General features: G+C 42.6%; 1 protein-coding gene across 1 annotated transcript in view; it reads right to left on the bottom strand.

Annotated features, from left to right (window-relative positions):
* Nucleotides 1–3,626: 3,626 nt before the first annotated feature.
* hcn2b (hyperpolarization activated cyclic nucleotide-gated potassium channel 2b) overlaps nucleotides 3,627–22,135 on the bottom strand; it is a 38,256-nt gene continuing 19,747 nt past the window's right edge. The window contains exons 5-8 of the mRNA XM_071521523.1: nucleotides 14,045–14,191; nucleotides 12,919–13,159; nucleotides 8,565–8,729; nucleotides 3,627–4,612 (exon numbers count right to left, since the gene is read on the bottom strand). Coding sequence (XP_071377624.1) covers nucleotides 3,627–4,612; nucleotides 8,565–8,729; nucleotides 12,919–13,159; nucleotides 14,045–14,191 — 1,539 coding nt within the window. The remainder of the gene's footprint in view (nucleotides 4,613–8,564; nucleotides 8,730–12,918; nucleotides 13,160–14,044; nucleotides 14,192–22,135) is intronic.

Genomic DNA, 22,135 nt, shown 5'->3' with positions numbered 1-22,135 from the left:
TGACAGTTTTAGTAGCAACAATAACCTCCAGACAGGAAAAAGAAGCTATGAAGAAAGCCTTTAGAAAAAGCATTTAGAAAACGCACCATTTGACAAACACAGATGCTTCTATTGATGTTGTTGCTGCTGCATGTGTGTGTGTGTGTGTGTGTGTGTGTGTGTGTGTGTGTGTGTGTGTGCGTGCGTCACAGATGCTATCCTTTCCCAAAGCCTAAAGGGTGTACTCAAAAGATGAACAGCTGAGTTGTTGAAACATTTACACAACACTTAACATGTTTGTAAGGAGTTGTAAAAAGTGGTAAAAGTGCATTTTCAGAGTTGTGGGCAGCATGCGAATTGGATGCCAGAGGTAACGGCATAGAAAAAAAAAAAAAAAACAAGTTCAGGAGGATTTGTAAATGGGCTGAGGCATGAGACAAAAAAAAATAAAAAAACAAAAATAAACCCCTGCAGACGGTTCGAAATTGTGGCTGATTCTCATTGTGAGCAACTGTATAAAAAGTGACACATCTGTTTTTCTAATGCAAGTGTTTCTGCTCTGCTTTAATTAAATGTTCAAGTAATATCGTTTCTTACCAGACGTCCATATGCATTTTGTTGCAAAGATGAAAAAGGTATTCCATTTACTCATTTTTCTTTCTTTTTTTTAATATCTCTACACCTACAGTGAGCTAGGCTAAATAAATTAATGTAGTCAGTTTTATATGATGTAGGTTGTGTTTACACAGAAAAAAAACAACCATGTCAGTCAAGTTCTTTTCACTGAAGAGTCTATCTGAATATCTGCCCAAATCCTTCTTCAACAGAGTACAAACTGGTTTTCAGTCAATCTAAGATATGAAATATTGCACCAACGTCAATACTTGAGGGGATACAGCACAACCTCATCTGCAAAAAGTCACCTCTTATTCAACTGGTTATTGCTTTTTGTACTTACTCCAGTTACAATTTCAATCAGCCTACAGTGTGTTGAAAAGAGATACCATTGATAAATAAATCTCAAGCAACACGTCAGGAGATTTGGAGACAAGCTTCAGTTTCAGGGTTTTAAGTTTGGCTGTTTGGATGTTACTGAATAGGATAGCTTTCTGATTTGTCTGCTATTTACTGAATGGCTCTGTGTGCCATGTGGTATTTCATTCATCTCTGAACATTTACATACACAGCGTTCCAGGCCTTGGAACTGAATACATTTTTACAAGTCTTTATTAAAAATTTTGGCATTGCTTTGTGGATCATCAGGCTCGGGCTAATAATATCTGCTTGTGATGTTACAATTGTGAGTTCAACTGTTGACCTTCTTTTGCAATCCATCCCCTCTCTATCTCTTTTCTCTCTCCTTTCTCCTGTCGCTCTCTACTGTGCGCTACTCTACTCTGCTTTCCAATGAAGCAGAAATGTCTAAAAGCTAATTTTGTCGCTAAATGTATTTCCAGTCCCAGTTCTCTGCCTTCAGGACAGGCACCACAATGTTACGTTGTGTTTGGGCACTGTTATTGTTTAATACACTATAATTTTAACAAGCCTAGATCTTAATTACTTTAGAGTTTCCAAATAGGTTCCACAGGGCATAATTTGGGCATAAAACAAAAACACAGCAGACCTCAAAAACACAGTGGAAAAAATACTGCAAAACCTTCAACTTTGTCCCATTCACAACTCTCAAGGTGGATAACACTGAAACCAAATTGAAACTAAACAAAATGAAAATGCAAAATGATGATAGCAGAGGAACTCATTATTGGCACTGTATAATGAAATCCAATAGAGGGAGAATAATAACTGTCCCAAACAGACCCGAGGGAATCCAATCTCCACTCTCATTACCCTGTAATGGTTTAGGTGTTAGTGAGATGGGGTGAATAGGATGCCAGGTCTGGGAGAAGAGGTTCCCTTCCTAATGCTTTTGGACACAAATCAGTGGCATCCGATGGACTCTTATTGAGGCATCGGTTCCTGAATGACAGAGGCACACTGCAATAAACATCCTCCAAAATACCTGCACTGTCCTTGGCTGTTGATCAAAACCGGAGCGTTTGCAGTGGATTTGAGCATTGCAGGAGTATCATTATCTGCACCGTGAATCAACTTCGGTATAATGACACATTGCCTAAATTGTATTGCTGAATGAATGTAAGATTCAGGATTAGAAAATAATGGATTTACATTTTGATGATATGATTTGGATGGTTTTACATTTTGACTCATATAAAATTCCTCATTAATTGGCAGTGAAGTCGAATTGATACGAATATGAATGAATAAGATACTACTGTATAAATAAATACTTTCACAAAGGGTTGGATATCAGTCAAGAAAAGTAAAAACACTGCATTTATCTGATTCTGCAAACTGCTAATTTCAGTCCAAACTTACATTTCCCAAAGCTTTCATGACAACATGTAATTTTGGATTTGATTCATATTAATATAAAGTTCATAAACCCATCAATAAAGTCAGAGTCAGAAATCACATCAAATCTGAGATGCTATTCATAGGGAGCGTTATATAGTCAGGTATATTTTTGCCAGATCATGTTTATTCATGACTCTTAAACAAACATGCAGACATTTCCTGTAGGAGCGGATGACTTGACTTGGCTGGAACAAAACAATTTGCCCCACAGCTGTAATCTCAGTATCAAGGATAATCTATGTCTGTGATCTGAAGATACTAAGGACTTACAACATTTTTATCTGCAAAGACTATCAGTGGAAGGGAAGACTTACAAAAGAGGCCAACTAGATCCTGAAAATGCCAGTTTCAATTATAAATATACTCATTCATATCAGTAGTATGGGGGGGAAATATGGCTTGAAATGTTGGGATAAAGGCAGTCAAAGCAGAGTGCTGTTGTCTCTTACTGATTATTATCTATCTCATTTTATATTTTCCAAATTTGTGTACACACAACTTTGGTCTGGAAGTATTTTATTAAGGGATAGTTAAGAAACAAAGAGAGAAAAACACACCATTTCCCTTTTTAGACTTTTTATGCATTGATTGAAGATAGGCAAGCGGTCTGAAACAATAGGCCAAGAAACAGAACTATTATTACGGTGTTGTAAAGAGATCATCTTATTTTGCAGCCAGGCTATTGACAAAAAGTGGTAGATATTATATGCCAGTAAAGTGCCAACTTCATCATTGTCATCTGAAGCAGGTCCCTGATTTTCTTTTAGTCCCATCCTACACCAGGTTTGCAGTGTTTGGACTAATAAGCAGGTGAATGAGAAAGAAGTGAAACAGATATTCCCATATGCTGTTGACTATGCTGACAGTGAAATACAGTAAATAAAGGAGGCAGAGGTGGGGAGATGCTACTTTACCACTACTGTTCTGTGCATCTATGTCTATGCGAGTAGAAACATCCCAGTGCTGCAGATTCACGAGTCATCATACAGACTTCATCATGTTAGTTAGTCAGAGCAGAGTCTCTCAGACCGATTCTCCCTGCTACCACGCACACAGCATTCATACATTCGGATAGTCAGACTGGAGTGGGTAGAGAGAAGTCTACTATAGGAGCTGTAGGAGGGAGGAGAGAAATCCCCCCTCATGTTCCTGCAGTCAATCAGACCCCCCCCTCTTCACTGACTCCCTCCCTCAGAAGACAATAATTAAGGTCACAAGTTTGAGGATAGCCTGGATCTGACTTTGATGTGGTCTGTGTCAGGAAGGCTTCCTATGGAGTCCTTCTTGGGTCGTCCCGAGTCCGCCAGTCCCGTCCCCGTCCCCCCCACAGCCAGCCCCGCACCAGCCCCGAACCCCTGCACAGAACTGGGCAGGGACGCTACAGGGAAAGCCCCCACAGACATCTGGTGGGGCAACACCACCCTGTGTGGTATAGCGCTCCGGAGGCCTGTGGGGCCAGACGGGGTCTGAGGGGGTCCGATGGAAGTGGAGGAGACTCGGGTGGACTGGGGCAGACTGGGGGCCACCGGTTGCGCCCCGTCGTGGGGCAGCGAGGGCTGAGAGGCAGACAGCGCTCTGGCGTCCTGGCTCAGACTGCCCATTTGCAAAGAATGGGTGCTTATGTGCGAGTTGGGCCGGTGTGCGGGGCTGGCTACGTGCTGCTGGGCTAGAGAGAGCTGGGAGCCGGAGGAGGGCCCCCCCAGGGCACTGGATCCGTATTGGAATGATCGTCCTCCAACCGCCAACGGGCTCTGGACCGTGGGGCTGGACAGGACCGGAGCAAAGGCACCAGAAGCGTGGAGCTGGGGCTGCATGGACTGCTGAGACTGCAGCGGAGAGGCGGAGACGGGGCTGGACACGTTTTGCATCACCTGGAATCTCCTCACCATCCTGGGCGACTGCAGGGTCCCCACTCCCACCAGGTTCCCCGCCATGGGAGGACAAAAGCTCATAGCTACGGCCTGCTGGAGGGTGGCGATGGCCGAACTCTGGCCCTGGGAAGAACCTGGAGGAGCGAAGATGCCCCCGTGCAGAGGAGGCGTCATGGACATGGCCCGCGGTCGCGGTACGTCCACCTGTTGGACCATCTCCCGATCGTATTTAACTATCTCCTGGATCATCTCATTCTCCCGGTTGTTGAAAACACCCGAGTTGAGATCGTGCTGAACTTTGTGCATCAGGATTGAGTTCTTCTTGCCTGTAGATGACATGGAGAAAGAAAGTAGGGGGATTGTTGAAGTAAATGACAGGAGAAAAATAAAGAGTCTTTGTTGCCTGAGGAATGTTCGGTTCCCCTGCATTCCCCTAGTTAATTCCCAATCAATATTTATTCAACCCAGAAAAAAACAGCCCCAAAAATGATTACACATATGGCTAATGGTACTATTATTTTCTCCCTTGTTCAGGTAGCATACGTCACTGACACATGATACAGCATAAACACAGTTTAAAACCAAACTTGAATATTGAAGTTATGTTTCATTTATATCCTCTTACTGGTTGCCTGCTCACAGGTTGCCTGTAATTGAATTCAAAGCTGTTAATCTCGCAACAAACATGCTCCAGATTCATCCTACTAGTGTGTGAGTCAGCGAATGTGTGCGTGTGCGTGTGTGTGTGTGTGTGTGTGTGTGTGTGTGTGTGTGTGCGCTATAATCTTGATGAAATAATGTTTGATAATCAGATCAACAGCTCTCTGTTCACTCCTGTATTCAATCCTAGACAGACAACACTAAATGAATATGGATGTTGAGAATCAATAACCTGTGGACCTGTTTTGACACATTGACACTGTAACTACATGGTAACTAACAGAAAGGAAAGGCATTCAAAAGGCTTTGTGTCATTCATACTTTAAATTACCTTAATGATTATGCACCTTATTCTATTCTATTTATCTATCTTTATTTGAGCATGAAAAAGATGAAGCAATGTGACCTAACTGTGGAAGGGTCCGCAACTAACATGCAAGAGAACCAAGACTATACTGTGAGTGTGTGTGTGTGTGTGTGTGTGTGTGTGTGGTCTTTATCCTTTACTCTGACTGACCCCTGGCTATGGTGTGTAGGCTATATTATATATGACCTTTCTGTCAGAGTCTGACATTCTTCTGCACACACAGCATCCATTGCTGACAAACAGAGAAAGAGAAAGAGTGACAGGAAAAGAGAGAGAGACAGAAAAAGAGGGAGAAAAAGAGAGAGAGAGAGAGAGAGAGAGAGAGAGAGAGAGAGAGAGAGAGAGAGAGAGAGAGAGAGAGCATCCTGTCTCTTCCATTGATTCCCTGTGGTGGGCGCGACGTGCGGGAGAGCATGTGTCTGTTGCCTGAGTGTGTGTCTGTTTCCTGTTTGTGCTTGTGTGTGCATGTGTGAACTTACCGTACAGGATGTTAGTTAGTGGTGTGTGTGTGTGTGTGTGTGTGTGTGTATACAGCAAGCATGCGCTTGCTACTCGGCATGCATTGTTACTCCAGGAGAAACCAATTTGTAGCTGAAGCTGCCTCCTTCACGGAGCTCATGCAGGCAGCCGCAGACTTTGGCTTTGACTTTGGCTTTGAAAACATTACCAATTCCACAATACCCCTAACAACACCCCCCCCTCCCGCCACACACACACACACACACACACCCCTCTGAGTCACTACTGTACAGCTTCTTCTGCTGATCTCATGTGCCACTGTTTACGAGCATCATAAAAATACATTCTACATGATTCTGTATGTTTCAATATAATGTACTATAATTTATGCATAACTGGTAAAGCATGAGTCGAGATGAGAGGCTGCAGCCTGGTGTGAAACTGTCAAGTCCACTAAATCAGAGAAACCCTACAGCCACTCTTTTTTAACAGCTAAGAGGACACAATTTTACGCATTATGGACATGAAGGAAGACAATGGATGAGGGATTAGCCCCTCTCTGTGGGAGTGGATCACAGGTCAGAGTCTGTATTTATGAAAATCGATGGATGGCCGATCTAGGATGCCTGGTTCCATCGACCCTTTCAGTAATTATGGTCCGTCAGACTGAACTGATCCTAGATTAGCACTCCTGGTCATAAAGGCTTAACAAAATGCCAGCCCAACATTTCAGAGTGTGGTGTAAAAGCTCTTAATGGTATGAGGGTTTAAAAAAAACCAAAAACAAAAAAAAAACATATTTCAATGAATTTTAAAATTAGGGTCTTAGAAAGATGCTGATTTATTTCAAAAACAAAACACCTCACAGCTAAAAAAGAAGAGAACTTGTTTCATCATTGTCCTTTTAATCCTAAGAATATAAAATCCTTGTGGATTTTATATTCTTAGCCTGGCCTCTGAAAGCCCTTTGTGTTTTTGATTGCAGATGCATTTTCCACCAAACACTGTCAACAAAAACTAAACAAACACATTATGCATGTTTAATATTCATTATGTGCCTATAAAATCCAGTGGGGATATTTGGCTGGTGGGTACGTATTGAAGCAGACACCTCAGTCTCCCTCCAAATGTGTGAGCTGACTGACTGAAGGCTGCTCATGTGTGGAATCTGGCTGCTATGGCAACAGCTGGCAGGTGGCGGATGCAGGGCTTTTGTAAACATGTGAAGTGTGATCATGTGACAGGGGGATGTGACATCAGCAACACCGCAGACCTTGGAGGCAGCAGAGGGGAGCATGATGGGAGTGGGAAAGTGGGAGTTGTTTGCATTGTGAAAAAAAATAACATGTTTCTGGTCACAAGCTAACCAGGTGACAGGTACAGCACTACAGGTGAGCTGAGTGTTGAGGTAAACACCTCTCAAGATAGCATCTAGACAGAGCAGTCTGTGTGTGTGTGTGTGTGTGTGTGTGTGTGTGTGTGAGTGTGAGTGTGTGTGTGTGTGTGTGTGTGTGTGTGTGTGTGTGTGAGTGAGTGTGTGTGTCTGTATCTGTGTTCAGACCAAGGATGTTCAGACAGAGCTGCTGCTGAGCAATCATTTTAACAAATCAGTAAATGAATCCAGGGAGAGCATATGGGTACAGCAAACCCAAGAGAACTTGATCAGCAGTTTTTCCGAAGGTAATCAAAGTGTCACGTATAGTAAATAACTACTTTCCAAAAAGACAAATATCCACAGGAAACATTCAGTTGCAATGCCACAAATGTACTCAAAGAGAAACGTAATGAATGATTTACAGCCATGAATAAATTTTCACCCCCCATCCCTTTGTTCCACCCCACATGTGGTTCCTCTATCATCATACCACAGCTGTCAGAATGCATAGCATTTTGACAGAGACCTCTTGTTAATGATTGAATACATTTTCCATATGCTTCATTTCATCTTATGAATGGCATATATGCCTATGGTGACATCATACCTGCAGCTATTGTCAACAAAGAGTCATGCTAATTATCACAATGAGAAGTTTCACACATTAAATCTGGATGGGTGGGTGCGATCACACCTACAGTTTGTTTTGTTTGGTCCGAAAACCTTACTTTGTTACATTTTTGTATTTGGTTGAACAAACACGACCCAGGGCTTGAAAACAAATGTCACATGGACTCATAAGCAGCTTGTTTATTGGACAGAGTTTTGATGACCTGTCATCCTGCGAGATTAGAAACAAATCAGATTCAACTTCAGCAACTTCAGCAAGATTTGTCTGTGCTCTTTGTTGTAATTTACCGTCTCTGATGTTCATACCATTTAAGAACACATAAAGAAATAGCTGAATATGAGCATCAGTCCAGACTGTGGTTTGCCTTCAGTTCATTTTCTTATGCAAGGCTTTCCAAGCATGAGGAACTGGCTACCAGATGTCAACATCCTCCTCTTTATACCCATAATCATTATTTGGAGTCGATTCTTATAGCTGGTTTTGGCCATGCAGTTATTTAGTGCGCACCCAAGTTTGAATGGCATTGTTCACACCTGCCCAAATGAACCAAACTAAAGGAGTAAACACTCCAGAGTTCGATTGAACCGCTCCAAACATGCTTGGTGTGAACGCACCTTTGCTCACAATGCAACTTTTGAACATGTTCTATGGTAATCCTGTGTTAAACCATATCTCAGAAAGACTGCTGACGGAGTTTAACCTTCTGATAATGAATAGGGAAATACTGTATGATCAAGAGAGAAATAATCATCATCTACTCTTTGTTGATCCAGGCAGTGGTCTTACCTATCCTGTCCAATCTGTCAATGGCGACAGTCTCAAAGGCCCTCCTCATCATGGGATACTCCTCCAGCACCTCGTTGAAGTTGTCCACAGAGAGAGAGTAGAGTCGACAGTAGGTGTCCGCTCGCACACTGGCCGTCCGTCTGCCTCGGGTCAGCAGACAGATCTCTGAGAGAGAGAGAAACCGGATGAGAGACGGTCAGTCGATGGATAAGACAGGTAGGCAAACTCAAAAACAGGCAGACTGACAGATACGCCAAGGTGTCAGACAGGGATAGAGAAAAGAACGAGGATACAGTAAAGAAAGAGGGAGAGAGAGAGAGAGAGAGATTTGTTGTACAGTCCAACAGTCCAAAATGATCAACCCAGCTACTGCACTAAACCATCAAGAAACCTGACCAAGGTTACCTCCTGTAGATGTCATGCTTGTTAGTTATTCCTTTCACAATTGTAGAATTAGACAGAAAAAAAAAATGTATTAATTACAATATACGGCTTTCAGTATTCATTTTATCCTAGATGAACCACAAACAGCATCCCCAGTATTACACAGATATACTGTACAATAGAAAGCAGGATATAACCTCATTCATCCAAACCTCAAGTATCCAAACTGATAAGATGAACATTATAAAGGAAACATGAATGCAATAAATTATATTAATTGAGCACAGTCATAGGATTTACAATTACAATTATACAGATATTGTATGTATGCATGTTTGATATCTTCAGTAGGCTTTGGTCCACTATTTCAATGTATTTCAGTCATTTCACCATTTGGATTTGCTTCCCAAAGGTTGGGATGTGCAAGACTTCTGTACTTCATGAACACAGGCCTTCATCAAATGTGTGAGCAGAATGCAAGTGGCTTATACATGCAGTGGTCGTGTGTTTCCGTGTGACCCATTGACAGTAACACTGAGTATTTCCTCCAGCAGACAGCCTTGACAGCTGTGTGAAAGGAGCACCCTCTATATTCGGAGATGTGCAGCTAAGCTTCATTACATTCAGTTGTTCCCATTCCCTTCCCCTATCTCCCTCTCTCTAGCTTCCCCTCTCTTGTTCTGTGGGCTGGGGCTGACTGTTGTCTTGACAACCATATGCCCTCTGTCTTCCCCCCTCCTGAAGGGTCGACATCCTCTGACTCTCTGTGGGAAAGACAGAAAAATAACAAAACACTGGAAGAATCCATTTACGGCATGCACAGGGGCTCTACGCTGGAATGGACTGTCCCTATCTGCATATACTGTGTCGTCTCCAGCAGCAAGCCAACAAACCAGGAGGGCTTTAAGACAAAGTGCAGTCGAGAAGAAGATCAGCCTCCATAAACAGACAGACAACCGGTATGGACTGGACACAAGCCTACATATGTTAGATACTCCATACATGAGTTACTGTGCATTTACATAATAAATTCATTAAGGCAAGAGAAGAACTATCAGAAGGATCCAGACCACAGCCGCCAGACACTTTATGACTGTGAGTGTCTTCCCCTGCGCACACACACACACACATACACACACACACACACACACACACATGTACAGCACGTGCATACATACACATACACCTACATGCATGCACACCCATATGCATGCACACACACACACACACACAATCAATCAAGATGGCTTTTTATTCAGAAGTTATTTAAGCGTGACCTTGAGTGTTGCCCTGTTTGCTGATAAAGGATATATACTACCATGGGAGATTAATGAGCCAACGCAGCTAGATGCTGAACTGCTGCATGTTAGTGGTTATGCTGCTGATGGCTGGAAGAGATTATACTGTATATGCTCTATTTGAGAGGAAAGGACTAGGATGTACAAAGTTCTTGAGACAGGACTATGATCGAACATCACTCTGTCAGAGTCTATCTATCTATCTATCTATCTATCTATCTATCTATATATCTATCTATCCATCTATCTATCTATCTATCTATCTGTCCGTCTTTTTTGGCACCTCCCTGGCCTCCCACATATCCCTTGGTGACAGCAACTCCTGGGTGTGGAATGATTTTTTTCTTTACAAGAGTTTGGTCCAGAAATGAATGTACGTCAATATTAATCCTAACCACTACTGACATATGGATTATGGGCTCTCCAATTTTATGATGGTGGTGTAAAACATCTCCTCAGCTGCCATAGAAGGCCACAGATGCCTCAATAGTCTCATAAACAGTTAGTTGGTCAGTGTTTCTGGTTATAGATAATATAGCTATTCGCATATGGCTAGCATCATTACCACACTGTGCAAAGTGCTGCAAGTGAATGATAATACTAATTAAACCAGTGGAATGGCATTTTAATGCTGTTCAAACTGCTGGGCAACCATTTGTACCTTGTGGGTAGGGGCACTGTCATCATGGAAGATGTTGAAAAACACAGAGAAATGCATGATGGGTAAATCATTACTCAGAGTCGTGCTAGCAGTGATTAGAATATTCTTAGCACTCTAAGGGATAATTACAACTGTGGCAGGAAAAATAGCACATTAAAATTAAAGTGCCTTCACTATGTTGGTATCTCCTTTAGTTCGGGCTGTACTGTCTTAACAGATGATAAAATATTTAACATATACAATATTAAAATGTATAATTAACAAACTCTTCATTTATAGTTTCATCAACTGACATGTCCACAGTCTAGCCACAGTGTAACTCCCCGTTCTGTACCCCTCCTACCCCTCCTACCCCTCCTGTTTCTGGTCCCCCCCTTGCCATTCCCCTCTTCTTCTAGCTTCTTAACCATGGATAAATAATCAGTTAACTACACAAGACCGTTCATCTGAACTTTAAACAAAAAAAGTTACTTTGAGGCAATATATAGTGAAAGCTTAGGCAAGGTTTAGGTCTCCTGTGTAGTGTTACACTGGTATTACCACAACCCTATGTTGACCTATTCACATTACAATGTGGGTGAATAAGCAGTTGTTCTACCAGTCTATAAATCCCAGTGTGTAGCATCGATAGCCTTGATTTGGCTACATTTACATTCTTGGAAAATTTTTACAAAGCTGCATTTTTTTTCCAATATCCAATCCAATAAAATCTTGCTTGTGCCAAATGCTTACAAAGATATGGCATGACATGACAATAGCTGCCTAATGGTATAGGGCACACATTACACAGGACAAAATACAGAAATGGACAGGAGACAGTAGCCAATGGTACAAGACCCACACTACACAGGACAAGACACTGCAATACACAGGAAAGGACACAAAATGATCTCATGGCTGCCAATGGACACAATGGCTGTTGAGTATCATGTGTAGCATGTGTCAAACCTGTGACCCCGCCTCTCTAACCACTAATCTACAACAGTTGCAGTAGTGGCAATAGCAGTTGTCATGGTAAAACAGCAAAATCCTATATGGATACTGGACCAAACACATATCCTTGGCCAGACATCAGCATCTACTTTCTACTGCTTACTAATGCAACCTGTATACCTGTGTCACACACACACACACACACACACGCATGCTGTGGTTAAACCACGGCTCTCCAGCCAGTTAGTCCGCTATTATGTGAGAAGTCTGAGTGTCTCCCTGGTGGCGCGGATGGCTTTGGACAGTCTTTGCTTGACATTACAATTGGCTCCGTCATCATCGTTCTGATGTGCTAATTAGCTGTTATTAATTGGATGTGTGTGTGTGTGTGTGTGTGTGTGTGTTTGCTCTGTATCCATGCCACTCCCACAGAGCCCCGGGCTGCTGGCAAACCAACAGCACTGACAATGAACTCTGGTCTGCTGTAGAGGGCACCGGATATGAAAAGTGCACCCTAAACTATCAACCCACAAGAGAATGTGTGTGTGTGTGTGTGTGTGTGTGTGTGCACCCAGTCTGTGTGGGTTTGTGCATGGCAATAGCAGAAGCACCGCCACGGTGTTCCTAAACAGCCACAGCAGCAAACAGCCTGGAAAAGTGGGACAGAAGTGGCTGTGAGGCAAGACTATACAAGAAGTCCAAGTAAAATGTCAGGGTGTTGTTTTGTTTTTTTTCTCCTTCTTGTTCCTTATCCTCTTGTACACAGTAAACACAATCCATGACATTGCCGTGGTGGATTCTATCGGGATTTAAAGGGCTATGACATGAAATGAGTAACACTTGCCTGAAAGCTTAAAAATAGCATAGAATAGAATAGGATAGAATAGAATAGAAAAGAATTGAATAGAATTGAATAGAATAGAAGAGGAGAGAAGAGAAGAGAAAAGGAGAGAAGAGGAGAGGAGAAGAGAATATAAGAAAAGAGAAGAGAATAGAAGAGACGAGGAGAAGAGAAGAGAAGAGAAGAAAAGAGAAGAGAAGAGAAGAGGAAGAGCAGGTCATGAAGACAGTGGCATACCTCCAAAATAGGAGCCATCCATCAGCTTCATGCCTATATTTCCTTTGGTCAGGACACTGACGACTCCATGCTGGATGAAGTACATCTTCTTGCCGATGGTGCCCTCCCTGATGATGTAGTCTCCAGGCTGGAAGACTTCGAACCTCAGTTTGGTCAGCATGGCCGTCACAAAGTTGGGATCAGCATTGGCAAACAGGGGCATGGACGCCACCAGCTTACGGCAGTTGAAGTTGACGATTTCCTGAACGATGACAGCAAACAGTCTTGGACTTTTCACAATGCTATGTTGTAGCTTGCGTGATGTGAGATTGTTGGGCATGCATATGTACCCATTATATCCCACTTTTTTATTGCATGTTACTGACTGTTACACTGTCTCAAATGGAGTAATTGAGCATTAAAAATTGAGACATCAGGAGAAACAATGAATGGTCTGGCAGCCAGTCGTTTCAGAGACACGTTTTGTGGAGAATGGGTGCCAGTTTTAGCTTTATTTGTTTAGTTTTATCTTGTGTCAACATTTGAGGAAGAACAAGATGCAGCCACTGCAACAGTATCTGGGATGGATGCAGGATAAACACATAATAGGGGACTTCTGCAATGACTACCAATGTGAATTGATAAGAGGCGAGGGCTGAAAAGGATATTTTTTAACTTGGAATAGTTCCATTACTTTGGGCTGTATTTTGTTGAAAAGAAGAGACCATGAGCCCACTTCTCCTTCAGGCTCAGGCATATGGATACAAAAATAAGATGGCTGGGCAGCACTGCCCTACACAGCATGACCTTTGAGCTTTCAAACCTAATAAAAGTAGTTACTGCTGTTTGACTTTGTATGGCAGAGTATAATGCAGTGGAAACATTGTGCCATCATGATTTATTCCAGTCCAGTTACTTGGTATAGTGCTAACAACTTTTCAGAAGTTCATATCAGTGTGTGTGTGTGTGTGTGTGCGTGTGTGTGTGTGTGTGTGTGTGTGTGTGTGTGTGTGTGTGTGTGTGTGTGTGTGTGTGTGTGTGTGTGCGTGCGTGCGTGCGTGCGTGCGTGCGTGCGTGCGTGTGTGTGTGTGTGTGTGTGTTGTGCATATACGCGTGCATGCCTGTGTGTGTGTGGTTGCGTTCACACCTCACGCAGCGGCTCATTAAGCTCTTCCAGGATGCTCTCTTCATCAAACATCTTGCCTTGGTATCTGTGTTCGTAGTAGTCATGGATTTTCTGTCGGAAGTCAGCCGGTAGTTTGTGGAACGACATGTACTGCTCCACTTGTTTGTACTAGAAGATGGAAAGAGGGATGGAAAATGAGAGGAGGGGGGAAGAGAGGGGAGTTGTGGAAAGAGGGAGGGACACAGAAGAAGAAGAAACATGAATCATGCAAACAGAATCCAGCACTTTTTTTTTGCTTATTGTGATAGGAAGAGGTTTGTCCTATTTTATGATAGTGACGTGTTAGTGGCATCAGTTTCACTGCATCATGGTATCACTTGCGTCAGACAAGCACTACTAAAGGGGCAATCCGTCTTTTTGTTTGAGAAAGAACATAAGTCCACATTCAACACCACCACTGCCATGTGAAAACATTTGACAAGCTGACAGACACTTTAACCATATTACCCCACAGCATTATGATGATCTTACAACAGGATACCAAGCATTTCATATTCCTACTCCTAATAGCCAGTTGTTCCAAAAGCATATTTTTGATTAGACTGTCTTATAATTGGCTCTTAATAAACTGTAGTGTCTGTGTGTACAGATATTGAGATCTGCGGCTCTGCGAGCATGAAGCTCCTGTGACCTATTTATATTGTATAGCTGTGGGAGGGAATTGTGATGAAGTTGTTGAGGAAACGTGACAGCTCTATAAAGCCCATGAGGATTCATCATGCTCTACTGTGTCTAGAGAAGAAAGACGCTGCTACATAATCTACATCCTAACCACAGCCAGTCTCTCTCTTTCTCTCTCTCTCCCTCTGGTCTGGTGGTCTTGGTGTACTATATAATTTACAAATCTGCGTCTACAATACACAAAACATCAACTGACTCTCTACATGTCTGTCATTGCCCGTTTATTGGAGTGAGAAAAAAAAGAAACTACTTTTCTGTGCTCTGTGCAAACTGTAAAAAAAGGCATGTGTAAATAGTTAAATGGAACCAGCAAGGCATTACTCAGATGCTATTCTGAGATACAAAGTTATTATATGTTGGAATTGATAAATATGTAACTGTGAGGCTGGGGGAAATCTGAGGCTGGGTAGCTGCAGCACATCGTCTTTGCTCATTGGAGGGTCAAATTGAATTTAAGTGATTCACACCATCGCATATGCGCTGATGCTATGTTTATCTACATCATAAGCTGCTTGAATGTCCACCTCTCTCAGCTCATTATGTCTGTCCATAACACATTTCATGCCTGGATTCTCTACAAAAATAGTGGCAGCTGGAATAACATACCATCTCCTATGCAGTTGGCGTTGCATGATGCTATGTCAGTTGAGGACTAAACTAGCTTTTTTCCCCATTCGCTGAACACAAATGGCTTGGGGCTTTTTTTTAATTTAAGAGCAAGATGGGACATTCTTTGTGGTTTCACGCATCACCACCTTCCTGTAAATAAACACTCCCTTCCACCACATACACAATGAAGCCCCGAGGGAGAAAAAATGACCATGTGACTCAGTCATGTATTAGAACAATAGGCTAACACCATAACCCCACTGACTGCTGGAGAGCTTCTCACCCCCTGTTTTATAGGGAAAAGCCAACTGCTAACACTCCAAACTTCACAAGCAAGCAACCCAAGCAAGATGTAATGACTGGTACCATAAACATTCACACTCTCCACAATTGTAAATAAAATATATAATCAACCCTCTGACATCTCATTGGGTAAAAAAAATAATAAGTTCTCATAAGTGCATGAATAATGTGCATCGTAACTATTGGAATCACAAATTAATAGTGAAGCTGCGGTTCCATATGGCCAATAGTGTGTGAGCAGCGCAACAAAACCATGTGGTCCTGTTGTTGGACTGATGAAGCTGGTCAAAGATGTTATATAAGTTCTCGCTTTCTTGCAAGTGTGTGTGTGTGTGTGTGTGTGTGTGTGTAAACTGTGTGAGTCATCCCTCAGTGGAAAACACTGTCAATTGGAACGAGTACTAGCCTTCCAGCAGGGGGTCAGGGGGAGAACCTCCCTTATCCAAGACCACACTCAATATAGCAACATACAACAAGACACAGCCTGAATGTTGCTCATTGTTAAACAGCCCTGGGTGATAAGCACTCTCAATGTATTACAGTGAGTCTGTCTGGCAACGAGAAAGATGTTTGGAAATTGATTGCGCCCTGTCAAGCGGAGTCGTCATCGCATGCAGCCCACCCATGGTTGTGTAATGTCTACATTAATCAGCAGAGCTATAATTCCTTCTACCTCTGAAGTCTTAGCTGCTCATTCAAACCTGCATCATGAGGTAAATCAGGGTCAAGATGCTAATGATATCGCGGCTGTTGGCTGAAAACCTCGTACCTCCAGTTTTGGGGATTTTCATGTTTTAACTTCAATTGAAAGATCACATGGTAGAATAGATAGAATGATACATTTCTACAACCCTTGGGCTGATGAAACTGTTTTGAAAAGCATTTGGATAAACCCATAAATGCATGATGGTCAAGCAAAAACAAGGCAATTTTTCTTAGTTCCTGAAAAGTTGACATTTCCGAGATACGCGGTTGTCACCCAACAGCAGCGATACGGTCTTATTGACACATTTTGTTGTTGAGTATCTCATTCATTGATTGGAAAGCCAATGGAAATCTGTGAAACAATTTTTCATGTCGCCCCATCCAATCCACTTACTGTAAACTGGGATGCAGAAACATAACAGTACGGGAGACTCAACAGAAGATCATCTCCACCTGCCTGTTTGTGTGTATATATGTCCCGCGCGTATCGAGGTGGGACATAATATGAAAGGGAGCTTAAATGATGAACTCTGGGAATCCAATTCTTTAATCATTTAGAGTGCCGATATCTTCTTGCATGTCAATGGCTTGACCCGACGATCATGATTTATAAGGAGACACTGTGAATGGAAGGACAGGCAGGAGGGGGTGACAGTGACCTTGCTCATAACAGTCTATGACACACGCATGGGATGGGATAGGATGGCTGACTGTCCAGGAAATTACATTTTGTCACACTGTAAGGTGACATATGGGTTAGTGAAGAAATGAAGGTTTGACCCCGCCTGCTTGTGCGACATGGTAACTCACAATATCCTTAATACGCTACATGTTGGCTGTCAGAGTAGGAAATTGATTTTTTTCTACAGGAGCTTTTTCTGTCCATATATACTGGGGGGCATCGTTAGGAAGCTTCATTAAAATCCTTGTTTACAAAGAGACTAACTCATTCTAATGTGGGAATTACTGTTGGAGTAGAATATGGGTTTTCTCCCATTTTCAGGAGCATTTAAAACATTTTGAGAGGCATTTAATTTTTTGTAGAAATTAACTAGGTGTAGGCTACTAAATCTCTGCCCCCTCTTTCTGTAATCCTCCTCATGCACCTCCCATTCCTATGATTGATTCTTTGACATCTCTCTTCGCCAAGCCAACTTTACCTCACTCTCTTCTCTTCTTTCCCTATTTGCTGCTGTTTAATGGCAAGTGACTTTGAGGGCAGTTGGAGCCAGGAAAGCCCTCTGTGGCCACACATCTCCTATCAAACTGAGAGGGGGGCAGTTATACCCGGACCAAAAACTGTAGATGGTTGTCTGGAAGTGCACTGCTTCCCAATGTGATGAACATTACTGCACAAACACACACTACAAACACATACATACTGTAGGACTTTACACAGCCCCATGCATGACCTTATCTCTCCACACTTCCAGATGAAATCAGCTTGGAAGACAGCGAGATCATTAACTTTAATTAACTCCATAAGGAAAATACTTCTGCATAAACATTTAATTAGATCTTTTGTTTCTTACATAGACCAATTTTAATCCTAATCTAATTCAATCTTAATTAATTGCATTGGGTCACGGTTGTGCTTTGGCATCAGAAGCCATGGTAACGCCATGAAACCCAGACAGGTTGTCTTCCTTCCCTAACAAATCCTGCCAACAGAGACGGAGATAACAACATAATCCTCATTCTACTCGACAGTTCCTACGATGCTTCCCTAACGTTCAACCTAGTTAAGACAATTTAGTTTAGGCGATCAGAGGGGATTCCCACAGTGCGCCTACTCCTCGCCATCACAATAAAACAAAGGCGGGCTAAAAGCCATCTCACTTAAACTTGACAAATTCCTCGCCATTTGCAGTGTGTCAGTAACAATAAAGATGCAGCCGGAGTCACAGAGTGTCCGGTTCATTCAATCAAGCGGGGGATAAACTGGGAAGCTCCTATTAAGTGCTTCCTGCCTCAGGATTCACTGTGCGACAGTCTCAATTAAACTGAAATGACGTCTCTCTCCCTCACTCTCTCTCTCTCTCTCTCTCTCTCTCTCGTACTCCCACTCCCGTCAAAGGCGTTGTGGAAGGAGCTGAGTTTTATTGACTTTCTCATTTTCTCAGCATTAGGCTTAGACTAGTGACCATGTCACTCAAGTCAGTGAGATGGGAGTGAGACTCAGATGCCCTCGTGTTGGAAAAAATAAATTCTGCTCACTCAGGGACATAAACTACTCAGCTGTAGAGTTTAAAATGAGACGTGTGAATATGCAAATGTGGCAAGAGCAAATATTATCCTACGAGTGCTCCTGAGAGGGAAATGCTAAGAAATCTGTTTGGAAATCCATAATGCATGCTGTGTCACCCAAAGGTCATTCTTGTTGCTATTTGAGAAAGAGCTGGGCTGTAGGTGATTGTGACAGGGGAAGATGACGGGTGTCTGTCACCTCTAACTGTCAATGCTCTGACTCACACCGGATCACTGCTACACACACACACACACACACACACACACACACACACACAAAGGCATTACAGAACTCACATAGTGTACATGCATAAATCATACCACACAGATCATCCTCTTTAGATTGTATGTATAAGGCAGCATCCATCTTATAAACTCAAACTCTGTGGCAGGGGTTAGATCCCCCTGCAGTACTTATATAAAACTAACAAATGCATTACATTTCTGAAATCCAATCTGTTCCTCTCGGCCTGTGGACTTAGTGAACGCCGGGCAGAGGCAGCACAGAGGGTTTTTTATGGGACATAAAGCCGCTAGTTGGTGGCATGCGAGCATGATGCATGGCTGTCACTGTAAGCTGCCACAGAGGGAGAGGGGGAAATTGAATTGGCCCTCCTATTAATGGGCCATGTCACTGAGCGTCAGGGCTCAGGATGTGACAAGTCTTATATCTGTGTGTGTGTGTGTGTGTGTGTGTGTGTGTGTGTGTGTGTGTGTGTGTGTGTGGTGTCCTGAGTGTGTAAAACCCAAGTTGACTTCAGCAGTATCCTTTAGCTCACTGACTGAGGAGTGGAGGAGTCAGACACATTGAAATAAACACACATACACACACAAACATGCATGCACACACAAACACACACACGCACACATGCATACACACACATACACACACTGCATGACCAATGAAATATAGTGTATGGATCAGTGATGGTACGCAAGGAGAGAAAAATATGCAAAAACAGAATGGCCTATTAGCATGTATAGTATTTTATGATTGAGCTTTCTTCTATTTAAAGTAAGTTATTATTTCTGAGAACCAGTTATTTCAATTTCCTACAATGTCACTATGGTCACAGTGTCCAGGTCACAAAATGTGTGATGTAATGGAGCATTATGTTTATTTTACTTGCATCTTGATTGCATCATGATTCATTAATATGTTTCTCATATTAGGAACACTTACTATTTTCATGAAGTACACTGAGGAGGTGAATCCAGGTAAAAGCCATTATTCCTTATTGAGTTCCCTTATTAAATCTATATTGATCACAAAGGAGGAGATGTAGATAAAGAGAAGCAGATGACATCAGATGACAGATTATTTTTAAGCTTTGAGACAATTAAGATGTGGATTGTGCAAAAGGGGTAAAAGGGTTGCTGTACATTTCAAACACTGAGGCATTAGATTTGGAAAAAAAATCCATTCTTCTAGGATATATTTGAATGTGGGAAAATTTTGATTGTCAGATAAATATATTCTTCAAATTCAATTCAAATATATTATAGATTAAATGTTTTAAGATATCAAATCCATTGCAGGTAAGCATCAGAGCTTGTCCAGGTCACAAAGTGAACAGTTACTGAAGCCTCTGTTTGATGTGTCAAGGCCCAGTGGATCAGCGCTGATCACTGGAGGCCCCTGGGGGCCACATCTCCCTCCTCTCACTGCTATTCAGATACTCTGCTCTATCGCTCTTGAGGGAGAGGAAGTGATGGGGAGGAGGAGCAGGAGTGCAGTTACATAATGGCTAATGCCCTCTGTCCATGTGCGGTGTCCGTTGGCAGATGGTGTATTGCCCGGCAGTCAAGGGCAGACGGATGAAGGAAGGGGGGGAGGGAGGGAGGGAAGGGTGTTGTAGAGGAACAAGGGATGAGGGCACCTGTCACCTCAACGTGAAAGAGGGGACGATAGAGGAGCACTCTGCCGCTGCCTCATCACTTTTACTGTACTGTGCTTGGTGGAGCACACACACACACACACACACACACACACGCACACAAAGGCAAATAATATGGGCTATTGCTTCATAAATGTGAGCCACTGAAGTGAGACTACCCATTTCAAACCACAGCCACCAGCCTTTCGTGTGATATTCCCTGGATTTAATGTGAATTAGAGCAACATTTTTGAGGTGGCAACCAGATAGGAATGTTGAAGTGCTATTTCCATCACTTTTTCCCAATGTGTGTATTTGTGTGTGTGTGTGTGTGTGTGTGTTTGCACATGGATTTGTTCCTAAAGAAGAGAGGGATACTCCATTTCTCCATTGCCTTTCTCATTAGCATCTGCCCGTCTTATCTCATGCTGTCTGTGCATGTCTCTCTTCATATTCTCTGCGCCTGGATCTGCTAAACACGCCTAAACCACCTAAACAAGACACTGATAAAGCATAAAAATATGCTTTGTGTAACTTGTGGACACACAGTAAACAGTTACAAACCACAGCTCCCTTTGGTTACAGGGGTCTTTGAAGGCAGACAGGAGAACATGCTTGGTGCCGGAACTATTATGACATTTCTGTCTCAGCGGCGAGCGGGACGCTAATTGTTTACTCTGCGTTATGTCAATACAAGCGCATGCTGTCGCTAGCGTTTAGACTATCTTAAACAAAGAATCTCTTTTGTCAGTGAGGACAGTTCCAACCCATAGCTCCGTCTCCAGACTGTTATCTGACAGCGGGAGCTATTGCAGACTACAGTACAGCGCGGCTCAGGTCATTGCTTAATGATGAGCAAACAGTCATGCAGGCCCAGAGCTGGACCAGATGTGGGATGAGCTGTCTAAGTCCGGCCTAGCAGGGCCTCGCCACTTAGTTCATTATTTCACTGTTTCACATCAAGGAAGAAGTGGAGCATGAGACCGAGGGCAGGAACTGATTGCTGTACATGTCATGCCACTGACGGACTACAGCTACGCTCAGCTGATACGTGCAGCACAAAACGTACAAGGCCACTGATTATATTTCTATGTGGTGATTTCTTAACACAGTATGTGTTGATTTGATATGAAGGCATAGTCAGGAGGTGGTAGGTGTAGGGGGATGTTAGTCTTTCAGCAGATTACATCAGGTGAAGAATAAGAAGAAGCTTTTATATAGCACTAAGAGCAGAGTTCGCAAAGTGCGTTACAGGAAGGCATAAAGACAAGAATAAAATAAATAGAGGTAAAAATAGCAACCATGATCAAAAGAAAAATACATAACTTTGTAAAATGAAATTAGATTAAACAAAATACATGGTAAACAACACAACACAACACAAAAAATACATAAAAACAAGTCTATAAAAGCAGGTTTTGAAAGGTGATTTAAAAAACCTAGATTTAGCGAGCCTAAGTTCTTTGGTCAGGGTGTTCCACAGTCTCGCTACAGTATGCTTATTACTGTGTGTGTGTGTGTGTGTGTCTGTGTGTGTGTGTGTGCGCGTGCACCATACACCGTCATTTGGGGAATACAATTTGCTCAATGACTGTACGGTGTACCCCAGATCCATTGATAATGCAGCCAC

Source organism: Centroberyx affinis, unplaced genomic scaffold, assembly GCF_046629955.1.
Source record: "Centroberyx affinis isolate AG114_WGS23_722 - 3 ecotype Tasmania unplaced genomic scaffold, CSIRO-AGI_Caff_v1 ptg000893l_1, whole genome shotgun sequence".
In the NCBI taxonomy this organism is placed as follows: domain Eukaryota; kingdom Metazoa; phylum Chordata; class Actinopteri; order Beryciformes; family Berycidae; genus Centroberyx; species Centroberyx affinis.
This window is presented reverse-complemented; position numbering and strand designations above follow the sequence as displayed.